The following is a 13,232-nucleotide window of genomic DNA, read 5'->3' on the forward strand; positions in this document are numbered from 1 at the left end:
CTTCCTGCTGTTTCTTCCCTGAGTGTTGCACATTTGGGTTTCATTTTGATGGCTGGCATGTTTGCTCACTTGTTGCTGGATGTACATGCTTGCTTCTTTGCTCTTTCGGTGAGAATACATAAGAAGATCAGCAGCAGCATGCTCATGTCCGCTTGGTATGACTGATTTTTTTTTTTATTATGCCTAAACAAACGGTTTACTTGTGTACCAAACTATTTCCTTACCTGTTGCTATCACTTCCTGCAATCTGACCACTTGTTTTCACACATTTTTTTTTGTTTTTGTTTTCAGCGCAGAGCTAATATAAGAGTTTCTGGCTGCTTCCAGTGCTTCTCTCTTGCTGTATGCTAAGCTAGGCTAAGCGTCCTGTAGCTTCACATTCACCGAACAGTTAGTAGGGTGTTATCGATCGTCTCGTGTAACCCTAGCGAATAAGCATTCAAAATATTGAAGCTTTCCTTTAATGAATTAGAGAAGAAAGTGATAGTTATAGGAAAAAATTCAATGCTTCAAATTACACCTGCAGAACTTCCCTGTAAGGCAAAATCAATATCCACTTTGAACAGTTTTGGTTTGCAGGAAATTGCCCTTCATTAGAGCTGAACCAATATTTTATTCCTCTTAGAATTTATGGATGTTTCACATCTGAATAATTTTTAGGTACAAGAGTGTAATCATGCAAAATTATCTTTCACAGCCTCTTAAATTTACAGTATTTATCTGTTTTTCTGTCTACAGTTAAAACCTGGGCATCTCCTGAAGTCCTTCCTGATGTGGCAGAGCTGACACTTAGGCATCATGTGGGATCCTCCAGATTCTAGCCAGGAGATCACGGAGTGGTTGTCTTCCCTCCGCCTGTCGCAGTATACCTCATGTTTCCAGCAAGGAGGCTATGAAGCTCTGCAACACTGCAAAGACCTCACAGATGAGCGCCTCCTGGAGCTCAGAGTGTTTCCAACAGGCCACCGTAGGCGCATCCTCCGCAGTTTGGAAGCACTTGGGGTGAATCAGCCGAGCGACGAGGAGCAGGATGAAGACGGAGGGGTAGAGAACGGAAGGTGTCGGAGGAAGCCGGTGCCACACCCGAGACACATCTTCCTGAAGGATAAAAAGAGAGGGACTTCCTGTCAGCAGCATCAGCCGAAGGAAAGGAGGGATTTCGAGGGAAGTCAGACTTTGCCACCAGGAGCAGGACTTGGAACTGAAAATGAGGATGTCCCGGAGAGTGGATACTTCCGCCCGCCTCAACCGGCCCCGCGCAATCCCCAAAACATCCAAACATCTATATCCGGACATACCTTCATCCCTCCCTCCATGACCTCCAGCAGCAGCAGTGAGTCCCTCTCTATTTCTGAAATGCCCTCAGACTGGGAGATTTCCTCAGAGGATCCCTCTCTGTCTAGCACTGACTCCATTCCCTATCCTGCCACTGACGACAATGGGGGTTTTAGTGGCGAGATGGTGGACAACTCCATCTACGAGTCACAACCCACTTTTAAGGTTCCCGGAGCTCCACGGCTCACTCGCTCCTACCGTCTGAGGCACCGGCCCGTCCCGGAAATCCCAACTCAGACCATACCGCCACTTCAGGACAGGTAAACTTCCAGTTAAACTCAAAGGAATAGTTGAACATTTTGGGAAATGATCCTTTTCACTTTGTTGCCAAGGATGAGAGAATTGATACCACTGTCATGTCTGTAGTTATGGTAAATATGAAGCTATCGGCCAGCAGCCACTTAGCTTAGCTTGTTGTAGCATTAAGGGGAGACAGCTATTGGCTCTGTTAAAGGTAGCTAAACCTCTCTGTATTCATATATTTATATATGATTATGTTTAATCTGCACAAAAACCTTCACTTACTTTACCCTGTTAATTTCTCTTTCACCAACAACACACATTGATTAACATCAATATGATGTAAATGTGTCAGATTTAGCGATAAAACACATTTTCATGTGCAGTTCCTCTGTGATGATAGCCAGCATGCCATGATGTTATAAATTGAAACAAGCAAACATGAACACATATGCACATAAACAGATATAAGAAAAGAGTCTGCTAGCGTCAGTTTCATTTTGACCATACAGATAGAAGTGTTGTGGTGGAAGGGGACATTTTTCACTGTGGTCTTTGTGCAGATCAAAGAACAACCACACAGGATATACGCTGTTTCCCACAGAATGGCTGTGTACCTGTGATGGCGACCTGAGAATGAGCTTTAAGAGTTTGTCCTACATAGTATTGCTTCAGTTGTCCTCTTTAATGCATGCACACTGGCCTGCCTCTCTCTCCTCTCTTTTTCACCTGCGATTGTGGAGGAATCTTGTTAATCTTGTAGTCGATCAAAGCCAACATGCATCGAAGGATGTCGCAACAACCAGGTGCTCTTAAAAGTTTGTACAAAACAACGGCATAAGTAGGCCTACATTGAAAAGGAGAGAGGGATGTAATACCACAGAGCTTCTCTCTCTCTGTCTGCAGATTGATTGACAGTAGACAAAAGGGGCAGAGAATAATGAAAGTGGCCGATAAAATGCCTTAATGGGTCGCCGAATATACTTGCCCGCACAAGTAAACTGTATGTGTGGGAAACACTGGTATAACATGTTGACTTTTGAGCTTTAGAGGTGTTAAGAGGCAGATTTTGTTAAGCTAAGCTAACTGGCTGTAAGCAGCTTGCAGCTTAGCAAGCATGAGATTCGATTTTCGAATCTAACTGTTTTTATGAAAGCTAAATTTTCTTTTAAAGGAACAGGACTTTTAAAATCTCTGGATGAAGCTAGGCTAGCTGTCTTTGCGCTGAGCTAACCGGCTGCTGGTGGTGGCTTCATTACTGTAGAGACGTGCGAGTGGTGGAGAAGGACATTTTATGCTTTGGTTTTTGGATGGAAAAAAAAAAACACGATTTAACATGTTGATTCATGAGCTGAAGAGTTGTTAAGAGAATAGTTTTTGTTAAGTTAAGCTAACCCTTGGCAAGAACAATTTCTTTTAAAGGAATAGTACTTTTAAAATCTCTGTATGACGCGAAGCTAGCTGTTCCTGCAGTCTTTGCTCTAAGCTGACTGGCTGCTATGGGTAGCTTCATATTGACTATACTCAGATGGGAGTGATGTCGGTCTTCTCACCTAACTCTCAGCAAGAAAGCAAAGAGTGTATTTTTCAAAATGTTGAACTACTTCTTTTAAATATAAAGTTTGACTTAAAAGTTTACGAGCAGTTGTTGAGAACTGTTTTATAAACAATATGAAAACTTTTTCTCTTTGCATTTACATTTCTACTGATGGAAAACCTGCAGCCTCTTACTTTATATTCGTTTCTGCATTCCCACGTACATTACATCCTCTCGCACTGTACATTGTTGAACTTTTGAACCGCAAAACTAACTTTCAAAGTTCCACATCTATATTCTTTAGGCCTTTACGACTAAACGGTGTTCCCTATGTTCCCCACGTGCTGCACTGGTCGTTCTAATCCACTGATTTCTCTTCCTCCTCAGGAGCACACCACCAGCGCAACCAACCAGCCCTGAACACCTAGCCGGCTCAGAAGGTCCCATCGGTGCAAACAGCATACAGAAAGGTACACAGTCTTTCAGCTGCATCCGCTTCATCTCTGCCATGAATATTTCATTCGGCAGTAGAGTCAGCGGCGCTGTTGTTTGCCCGGATGAAAGAAGGGAGAGGAGATGAGGGTAGTGCGTGGGTGGGGTGGGGTGGGGGCGTTCGGCGGCTGTGTCGTGGGAAACTGCATCGCCCCCGTTTCAAGCGTACATCTCGTAGGGAATATGCTCCCTCACATCTTGTCCCTCAGCGAGACCCTGGTGTGTATTCCCGTTGCCTGGCTCTCCAAAGTTTTTTTGAAGTTGTTTAACTTTGCTAACAACACACAGTCTTGTAGTACAACCAGTACAAATATGTTTTGAATTTTCCTCCTCCCTTCCTGGATTTATTGGGCTTACTCGACCCTCATGTCTCATCTGAAGAGATGCTACGTGAGCTGTTTTCTGTGCCGAGCTAGACGTGTTCTCCGAGGATTACGCAAGGCTTTTCTGTGACAACAGCCTGTGTGAATGTGTGTCAAACACCTGTGAACATGTCAGTCTTTCTGGGACCATATCTGACCGAGCTGTGACATTTTCTTTTGCCGTCATCTGCAGCATATCAACAGTTTTCTGTCCGTTTTTCTACACTTTATCTCCCCTCACGCTCCGTTTTTTTGGCTTCCCCTTTCCTCCTTGTTCCGTGTACCTTTACTGCAGCAGTCTCTTGGTAGACCTTGTTTTTCCAACTTTTTCTCTGTACGGAGCAAGACAGAGAGGGAGACTAGAGAGAAAGGAGAGACAGTGATGCGGGTTGGGAGGAAGGAAGAGGAGATGGATGCAAAGCAGGCAGAGAGACGGAGGAAGAGAGGGAGCCAAGAAGGTCCCAGTGCAGGGAGGCGGGGAGCTCGACTAGCGAGCTAAATCTCCCTTCACAGCGAGGCCTAGCAAGGCGTTATTTGACATATTATTTTACCCGAGCATATTTGAAGAGTTTACTCCATGATGAGATCCAAAACTTGGGGAAAAAAACGTGCAGCGTGGTCTCCCAGAATGATTGTTGTATTCAATCAAAATTTGCTACAGCAGGCTGACAGAATTTTAATTAACACCCCAACACCTCCTCATAAAAATAAGTTTTTTTCACAAGAAATATCTCATTGACAAAACATTTGTCTGACTGGTGCTTCATCAGCAACACAGCAAAACTTGGCAAATTATTCAGTGACTAAAAAACAGAAATGTTTGCAGTTGTAGATTTGGAGACTGCACAGTGGCATACATACACGGTTTAATTCCCTTTCCATTTTTCAGCACCATACTTGTGAAAGCTGTTTGTTTCTTTGACGTTGCTGTGGTGTTGACAGGCCTGACCTTGGTGCAAGAGTTTCACACCTTCACACAACTTTACATAGCCTTCCTCCTGAATATTTTTGAATCCGCCAACATCAGAAAAACCAGTTCTCAACCATAAAACTTTTAGACTCGACACTAGGCAAGATGTAACGTATCATTCAGAGCCATACTAAAAATGTGCATAAATGTCTGTTTCTGTCCTTGATCCAATATTAATGAGAAAACAATTTATGCAAAAAAAAAATTCAGATTCCCTGTGATCAGAATTTTCTACTTTATCTTGTTTCTTATTATTGTAAATTGAGTATCTCTGCATCGAGGACTGATGGTCACACAAAACAACATGTTTTTAAAGATTTAATTCAATTAAATCAGCAATTAATCAAATAATTTTTAATTACTCGATTTATGATGGCTCTTTGAGGCTGTACTTAGGCGCAGTCCTGATTTGAGTTAAATGCCGAAAATGTGCCCTAAACGCCTCTTTAAGCTTACTGGAAGCTGAAAACATGACAGAGTTGACTGGAGACACGGTGAGTGGTGCTGGCTCAGGTGTGTGTGAGCTGACCAATCACAGCAGACTGTGTTTTTGGGAGGGGGGCCTTAAAGAGACAGGAGCTAAAACAGAGCATTAAAGCATGTTAACCTATTCTAGTAGTAAGCCAACATAAAATTATGAACCTGAAAATGAACATAATATGTCTCCTTTAAGTAAGCTAACTACAATAGCAACATGATTAATATAATATCCTTTATTATGATGACTATCATCCTCATTGTCATCATTCAGAAGAACAAAAATAGTCAGGAAAAGAAAAGAGCCTTTTCACTCCTATTATTCTCGAACTATTCACTTGTGAATTCAGGGACATGGCGTCAGAAATAATAAATTGTCTGGTGATTTATTTGAATTCAGATGTTGGCAGTTGTGCGTCCTCTGTGCTGAGTGTGGGAGTGACACAAAGGAGTGATAATAACAAACTGACCTGTATCTCCCGGACTTAAAAGAACAGCAGCTTCATTCAGAGCAAAATCAATCTCCTCACTAACTCCGAACTGATGGCGGCATCTGGGCCTGCGACTTGAGAGAGCGTCTGGTCAGGAGCAGATAAAGAAGCAGGGACTGGGAGAAACAAAGGCAAAAAAAAAGCCGGAGAAGAAGCCAGTGGGGGGAGAATGGAGGGAATCGGACAGGAATTGAGTACAGTAGCGTTCGGGCGGCTCCTCGGAGAGAATCGCCAGTGGCCTGAAGGTCAGCAGATAGATGATGATTGATGGTCGCTATCTGCCCACTGAGCCTGTCCGTACAGAGGGCGGCTGTGTTGGAGTGGATTCTATCATCAAGTAAACTGACCCCTTCATAAAGCCCTCTACGCGCCCTTTGTGTCCTTCTGTAGAGGCCTGCACTGTGTGTCGGTACAGCTTTAAACAACAGTACATTCACATCTGTATTGGCGTGAAAACTCATTTAACTGTCCGTCCTTTTATGTCTGTGTTTGTCTCAAGGCATCTTTATGTGTCTGACAGTGTTTCGATCTTTGTACGCCACCGTCGGCGTGCGTATCTGCTTCTCCGCAAGTGTCTATGTGCGTGTTTAGCCCCCGTGGCGGCGTCTTCTGGCCCTCACAATCCTCAGGAGAGGGTGGTGTCATTTTTCACAGTGACAGGCTGTGGCCCACGCAGGGTGGCCCCGGGTCTCCAGACTAATAGTGTCTGGCCAGAGTCACTCTTCTTCCTCGTCTTTGCTTCCACCGACCACCGACCACGGTCCCCGCAGGAGCCAAGACAGAGAAATGGCCTTGGCAGAGGCTCAGTCTGTTTGAGGATCATACTCCCAGTTGGGCAAGGAAAAGGCCGAGGCAGAGAGATAGGCATGCTAAAACAAAATTTAATTGGTTTACTGCTTACATGGATCAAGGGTTCTCACATTTATTCAGATCAATGAGTTGGTTTTAATCAAAGGGCACTATAGCATCTGAGTGATTTAAAATTTAACTGGAACAATCCGGTTAAGCTCCTTACTTTCATGCACCACGTTTAGGCCTTCATACTGTGTCCTGCAAGTTTTCAATGCTGTGACAAAACCACCATTGTGTTGTGTCTGTGTCCCTTTTAGCAACTCTTCAAAGAACCTTGACGCCTATTGCTCCCTACGGAGAAATGTTCCTGTACAACAACCCTGAAAGCACTCCGGTAAGACAGTGTACACTCCCGCTAGTGGACAGTGAGTAGCAGCTTACCAAAGAGGAACAGACATTTCTCACATCTTCAACACTATCAGCGCTGTTTTAGCCGCAGTCTGCACAGCAGACTTCCCTCTCTGTGTTAATGTTGTCACCATGGACACATAGCAGAGTGGGAAATGTGCTTGTTTCAGTGTGCCCCCTGAGGTTAATAGAAATGTCACCTAGCCACTAAAGTTAACATAGCTTAGTGCACCAACACGATAACAGTGTCTGACTGAAAGATGGACGCTTTCTTTTCATCTGATGCTAATCTGCTCTGTGCTCTGTAGGACCAAGGCGCCAAAGAAGGGTTGCAGAAGGGTTTAAAGGACAAGATAAAACAGAGGAAACAAAGGTACGGTATGCTGATCTGATGCTGCCGTCCCACGCCCACCTGGTTTCATAAATAGGAAAGAGGAACTACCAACCACTCATTAACTTGTAGTGGTTTCTAGTCTCAGTGTAGCACATTGTTAAGATTATCATGCAGCTGCATCATGTTATGCAGCTGCATGTGAACATGCATTCTCACACTGGAAATGTCAAAAACAAACAATTTGTTACTCTGGTTGCAAGCACTCTGTTGAGCTCTCCAGCCACATAGTCATTTCATTGCTGTCTCAGAAATGTGACATGAGCCTACTTTAAGAAATGGTTTGGACATTTTGGGAAACATTCACATTCATGCCAGGAGTTAGATGTGATCAATACCACTTTCTTGTCTGAATGCTAATTATGGCCATTAGCTAAGCTCACCAAATAGACTGGAGACAGCTTAAAAGCACCGGCCTGGCTCTTTGAAACAATTTTAAAAAATGTGCATACTAAAAACATCTAAATTCAAGTAAAATGCACACCCAAACTTAAATGTAAAAATGACAAGTGGTGGTATTACCGGGAGTTACGTGCTGTTACTGTTTTTTGGCTGGGTACAGTGACTTCTTGTTGCTGTTCATTAAGAAAGAGTTACAGCACCTAAGTCCTCATAAAACATTGGATAAAACAAACAAGGTACATGTTAGTTTGTGAGCTTCGAAGCTGCTAGGTTTTGCTCCCGGCTCTAACTACATATCTAACTACGTATCTTCTCATCTCACGTACAGCAGGTATTTTCCATAATGTTTAAGTGCTCCTTTATTGTCATCCACACTCCTACAGAAAAAAGTCGCCTAAACAGAAAGAGTCCAAGGATAAAGTGCCTCCCCCGGCTCCAACTATCCCAGACCCCTACACAGACGAATACTCCACGGTGGAAGATTGTGCCAGCGTTTTGCCGAGAGCCAGTTTGGACCAGAGTTTTGCAGTGACCCCTGTGAGTCTTGCTGTTGGAGCAGCTGCCTCTGGGCCTCAGGATGACTCTTTAATCATGGTGGATTGTGACCTCTACTCTGAGCCTGCAGATGCTCTGGGGGGTGTGACCAGAAATGCACTGCCTGATATCTCTCCATACGCATGCTTCTATGGAGCCCCGAAACACCAGGTGCTCAAAGTGGGTTGGCTGGACAAACTGTCGCCTCAAGGGTAGGTTACAGTACTGCTGAAGATCAGATTTGTGATTAGAGAGATTATCAGACATGAGAAAATCTGATGTGATGACTGATGGATCTCTATGAAAACCTCATTAATACCACTTTTACTGCGGCTCCACATTGCACAAGAACTGTTATCAATATCTATGCCATTTTAAGATGTTAGTAGTGATGATGTAGTTTCACAACCTTTTACCCCGCCAACCTAAATGTGCCTCAGTCCACTTCCTGTCAAGTGGCTAAGAAAGTCACCACAGTTAATCAACCACGGCTTCCTGTTTTTTTGAAGACCCGTTTTTTCTATTCAGCTTCCATGTGTGTCTTATGTCTTTGATGGCTATTCAAAAGGAATTAATGGTATCACACACAGAAGCCTGAAGCAGACCTATCCGTAATGCATAGCACCCCCGAAAGGAAAGCTCAAGAAATAGGGGGATAACCTTCTTGTATTGGGATGCGTCTTCAATTAATCGATCAATCAAACTTTATTTATCTGGCGTCTTTCAATCAAATGCAACCCAAAGTGCTTTACAAAACATACTGTAGGATGTTAAATGCATTTAGAGACGGAGGCACACCAAAACAGAACAAAATAAGCAAAAATGATCAACAATAACATTTTGATAAAATAGAATAAAATAAAAAAAGACATCTGTGATAAATAATAACAGCCATACGATTATAAAACACTACCTAGAAGCCAGACTAAACACGTACATTTTTAGTTTACATTTGAAAATATGAGTAGTTTCAGATGCTCTGGAAGGCTCTCCTCGACGTTTGAGTGTACTGGCTGAAAGCAGCATCACCAAACGTCTTTGTTCTGCTTTGTGGAGCAGCTTAAAGAGAAAAACCGGAGGATCTGAGAAACCCTTGTAGTTCATAAACAAAAAAGAATTTGAGAGAGATTGTTAGATTCGAGGCCATTTTGTGCGCTGAAAAAGAATTTAAAAATCTATTCGAAAACTGACAGTCAACCTGTATAAAGGACAAGTAGGCGTAATCACAGACATATGTATGTGAAGATAGGCAGCGCTTCTCTGCTTCTTCCCGCTGTACAAACATTAGTCTGCGCAGTAGATCAGGCGTTGGAAACCCATCCATCCACCCGCTCGATCGCAAACTGTCGATCATGATGTCTCAGTCCCTTTTTAAGGCATCAAATGACAAATTAAAAGAAGTGAACACTTGAATGCAACTTAACCTGATGACAACAAACTTAAATGATGGAAACCATCTTTGGGAAAATGTCATGTGATATGTAGTTTGAGTTTTTAGTTTGACCCATGTCCCATCTGCTAACATGGAAAGGCTTATGACCTTTCCTGAATACAACCATCAGGGGGCGATCAAGATGTTTTAGCCTCAGTCTTATATACAGTTGATGGGCGTAACGGATGTTGTTTTTTAGCCTTCGTCACCACTCGCGTGGCACGGATTTGAAAAAAAATTGGGATGATGATTCACTTATTATGGCCACATGCGCCAGCGTTGCACCAGAGCTCTCAATCATTTGCTTCCTTTTTATATATTCACTTTCACCACCTGATATGCATGAGTTTGGCAAACTGCCCTGGGGCTGTTGAATATTCAAACTGGACATAGCCATTTGTTTTGATTATGCTAATTGGCATCTGTTGATACAACTCTTGACATTAATAAATCAGTGGCACTCTTAATGAAATTCGAGTACCTGTTCAGGGCAGATTTAGTTCCTGGCTCACTGTATTGATGTTTTTTTTTGCTTTAGCTGCGACTTCTTTCACCCAAAACCGGCTTACCTCGGTTTGAATTTGTACCTCCTCTTCTCTTCGCAGAAAATGTGTTTTCCAAAGGAGGTGGGTGAGATTTGACCGCGAGAGCCTGGCCTACTACAACAACGACAAGGTGCGTGCGTGAAAAACACATGCCCACACATCCCCTCCTCCCTCCTCCTCCTCCCTCTTCCCGCTGACACACCCACATCCTCCACATGCACGCTGGCGAAGGCAATCTCACCCCTCCGTTACAGAAATCTATACGGCGGGCAGCCGAGCCAAGTTCTGAGTGTTCCCTTTCTTTATCTCCTCCTCCTCTTTCTCATTGTCATCATCATCATCATTAGCCTGGCAGGGTAAAAAATGGGGGCAAGGACAGAGCGACTCTACACCATGCATGACAGGCCAGCACTCTCTGTGCCCGCCCAGCCATACAGTAAAGTACATTGATGTTGGCACCTGACCAGGTCCCCGAGAAAGAAAGAAAGAGGGAGAGGGAAAGACTCTCCTCTCTTCTTGCCTCCCTCAGCAGTTCTCCCTCCCTCTACCTCTCTTCATTCTCCTTCTGTGTGACAGTCAAGCTTGAAATTCAGCTTAACACTGCCTGCCTTATCATCAGAGGGAGGGAAGGATGGAGGGGGAGAAAGGGTTAGGATGGGGTGAGAGTGCGTGGGTTGAAGAATTAGAAACTGGAGAGCTGTCAGGCAAAGATGGAGGCAGGATGGCAGTTGAACCACCACATGTAAAGGCCGGACAAGTTGTTTTTATTTCATAAACTTTTACAAACTTTTTGGCTGCGGCTTTGAAAGAAAGACAGCGGTCTTTATCAACTAAGATGATGTTCAAACTGCCAGCCTGAATCCTATTTTTTTTTTTTTGGCATATTCAGATTTTATCCAGATTGATTTCAGGAAGTCTGGACACTCTGACTGCGTGCATCGAGTTGAAAGTGTCTTTTGTGCCACTGGACACACAACAACGATATCAAGTCCAGGTTCCTTTCCGGAGTCACGGGAGTGCATCAGAGCAGCTGAGCAGAAATCGTGCTGCTACAAGCGGAGCGCTGTGGAAGACATCAGAGAGAACAGCAGTCCGTGGACACTCATGCTAAAATAAATTCTCTGCTGTGCGACTCGATAGCACGTTTGCTTAGAGAGCGAGATGATGGATCTCTGACAAACAAAAATTAGAAGTCGATACGATTCTACACAAATGTTTGTTGTGGTCAATTACACAACTAACGGACGCCAGCGTTTCTGTTGGCTTAAAGTAAACATTTTCTAAACTGATGAAAGCAGAAATGTGAAGTTTATATTATTTGTACCAGACGTCCCCAAACTTGCACAAACCCGGCGTGAATTCTGTGTTCTCAAGTGGCCTTAACCTGTCTGACTCGATGTGCTTTACCTCCGTGTTTGTGCTAATGACCGCTGGATGTATCTCTGACTAACAACAAACACATTTCTGTGTGTGTGGTGTGTGTGAGCGGTGACCTCAGCGCCCCTTCCCAGGGCCAGCTCGTTTTCGCTGCAGCAGCATTGCACAACATCACAATCAATGATGTGGGACCTGTCTGATGCCGGCTCGTTAATCACTTACTAATTATAGTCCGCCGTGCTCTCTCGCTCCGTCTGCCTCTCTCTCTGGCTCTCTCTCTCCTCGTTCTCTCTTTCCATTGCATTTGTTGCTTTATTTATCAGGACACGCTCCATCGCCGGCAGGGTGGGAATCGGCAGGGAGGCCAGTGAGTCAGCACTTTATACTCCGTGTCACTGTTGGCGGAGGCTAGACAGTTTCTGGAAAGATGAAAGTTTGCCTTTGAATGTGTGTGTGTGTGTTTGTGTGTGGGAGAGAGAGAGAGAAAGAGAGGGAACAGGGATTGTTGTTTAGACTTTTTTAAAGTCATCCTGTCAATGTGACTCTCCCCTCTGAGAAAGCAGAGGGCTTCATCATGTTTCGGGTGAGCGGAGAGGTCGAGCACAATCTCTCTGTCATCCCTGCTTTGTGCGGCCAGCTGAGGCCACGTACCACCCTCCATGGCACCCGGTGCCACCTCCATGGGGTGAGCGCGGGGGTAGAGGAAGATTACATGGACAGACAGGAAGTCTCTCAGCAGCGCTTTATGTCAGAAATTGAAGCAGAGTCGGTGGTTTATTTTCCCTTCACAGTGCAGAGACATGTACGTGTGTTCTGTTACGGGTGCGAAGTGAACAACCACAACATCTGACGAAAAGAAGTGTGTCGTAGTGCACTTTCATCGGTTACAATTCATCTTCTGTCTCCTAGGTTGCTCTGATGCTACGACAACTCGAAGCCTGAAAGTTTCCGCCATCCTTCTAGAAAAAGTATAAAAAAAAAGTATTACATTTATGTGCAAGGAGGCTGCACTGCTGAGGGTTCAACTGTGTGTCTGAAGAGGCTGGAACGCAGCCTAAGCAGAAGCAGATTTGCTAATTATTTTAAACAGGAAGTAGGTAAATCCTCCTTATCGTTTGCTAAATGTCACGAGATATCTTTATGGTGTCGAGATTAGATAAACAGAGTTATAATTAAACTGAACCGATTCCAACCAGCTGATAGCTTTATTACTCAAGATGCTGTCATCTCATGTATGCATCAAAATCTGAGGCTGGCAGTGTTTCAGTCAATCAGACTTGACTTGTGTTGAGCGCCCAGGTAAAACAATGGCGGCCGAAGTACATTTGGCGACCTATTTTAGCATTTCTTTTAACTTTTGAACTGTGATTGATTAACTTGTGGACAATCTGCCCTCGCTCTTCCTCTTCCAGTCACACATGCTCTACAGCGAAACACAGAGCGAGAC

The 13,232-nt window shown here is 44.0% G+C and overlaps 1 protein-coding gene across 1 annotated transcript in view; it reads left to right on the top strand.

Moving 5' to 3' along the window:
- Positions 1–13,232, top strand: part of arap2 (ArfGAP with RhoGAP domain, ankyrin repeat and PH domain 2) — a 118,871-nt gene that overhangs the window by 2,039 nt on the left and 103,600 nt on the right. Inside the window, 6 exon segments of the mRNA XM_084343788.1 lie at positions 739–1,595; positions 3,500–3,582; positions 7,014–7,090; positions 7,413–7,477; positions 8,281–8,643; positions 10,469–10,538. Of these exon segments, the coding sequence (XP_084199914.1) occupies positions 799–1,595; positions 3,500–3,582; positions 7,014–7,090; positions 7,413–7,477; positions 8,281–8,643; positions 10,469–10,538 (1,455 nt within the window). The 5' untranslated portion in view covers positions 739–798.

This window comes from Pagrus pagrus, assembly GCF_965226575.1.
Source record: "Pagrus pagrus genome assembly, chromosome: 22".
Lineage (NCBI taxonomy): Eukaryota > Metazoa > Chordata > Actinopteri > Spariformes > Sparidae > Pagrus > Pagrus pagrus.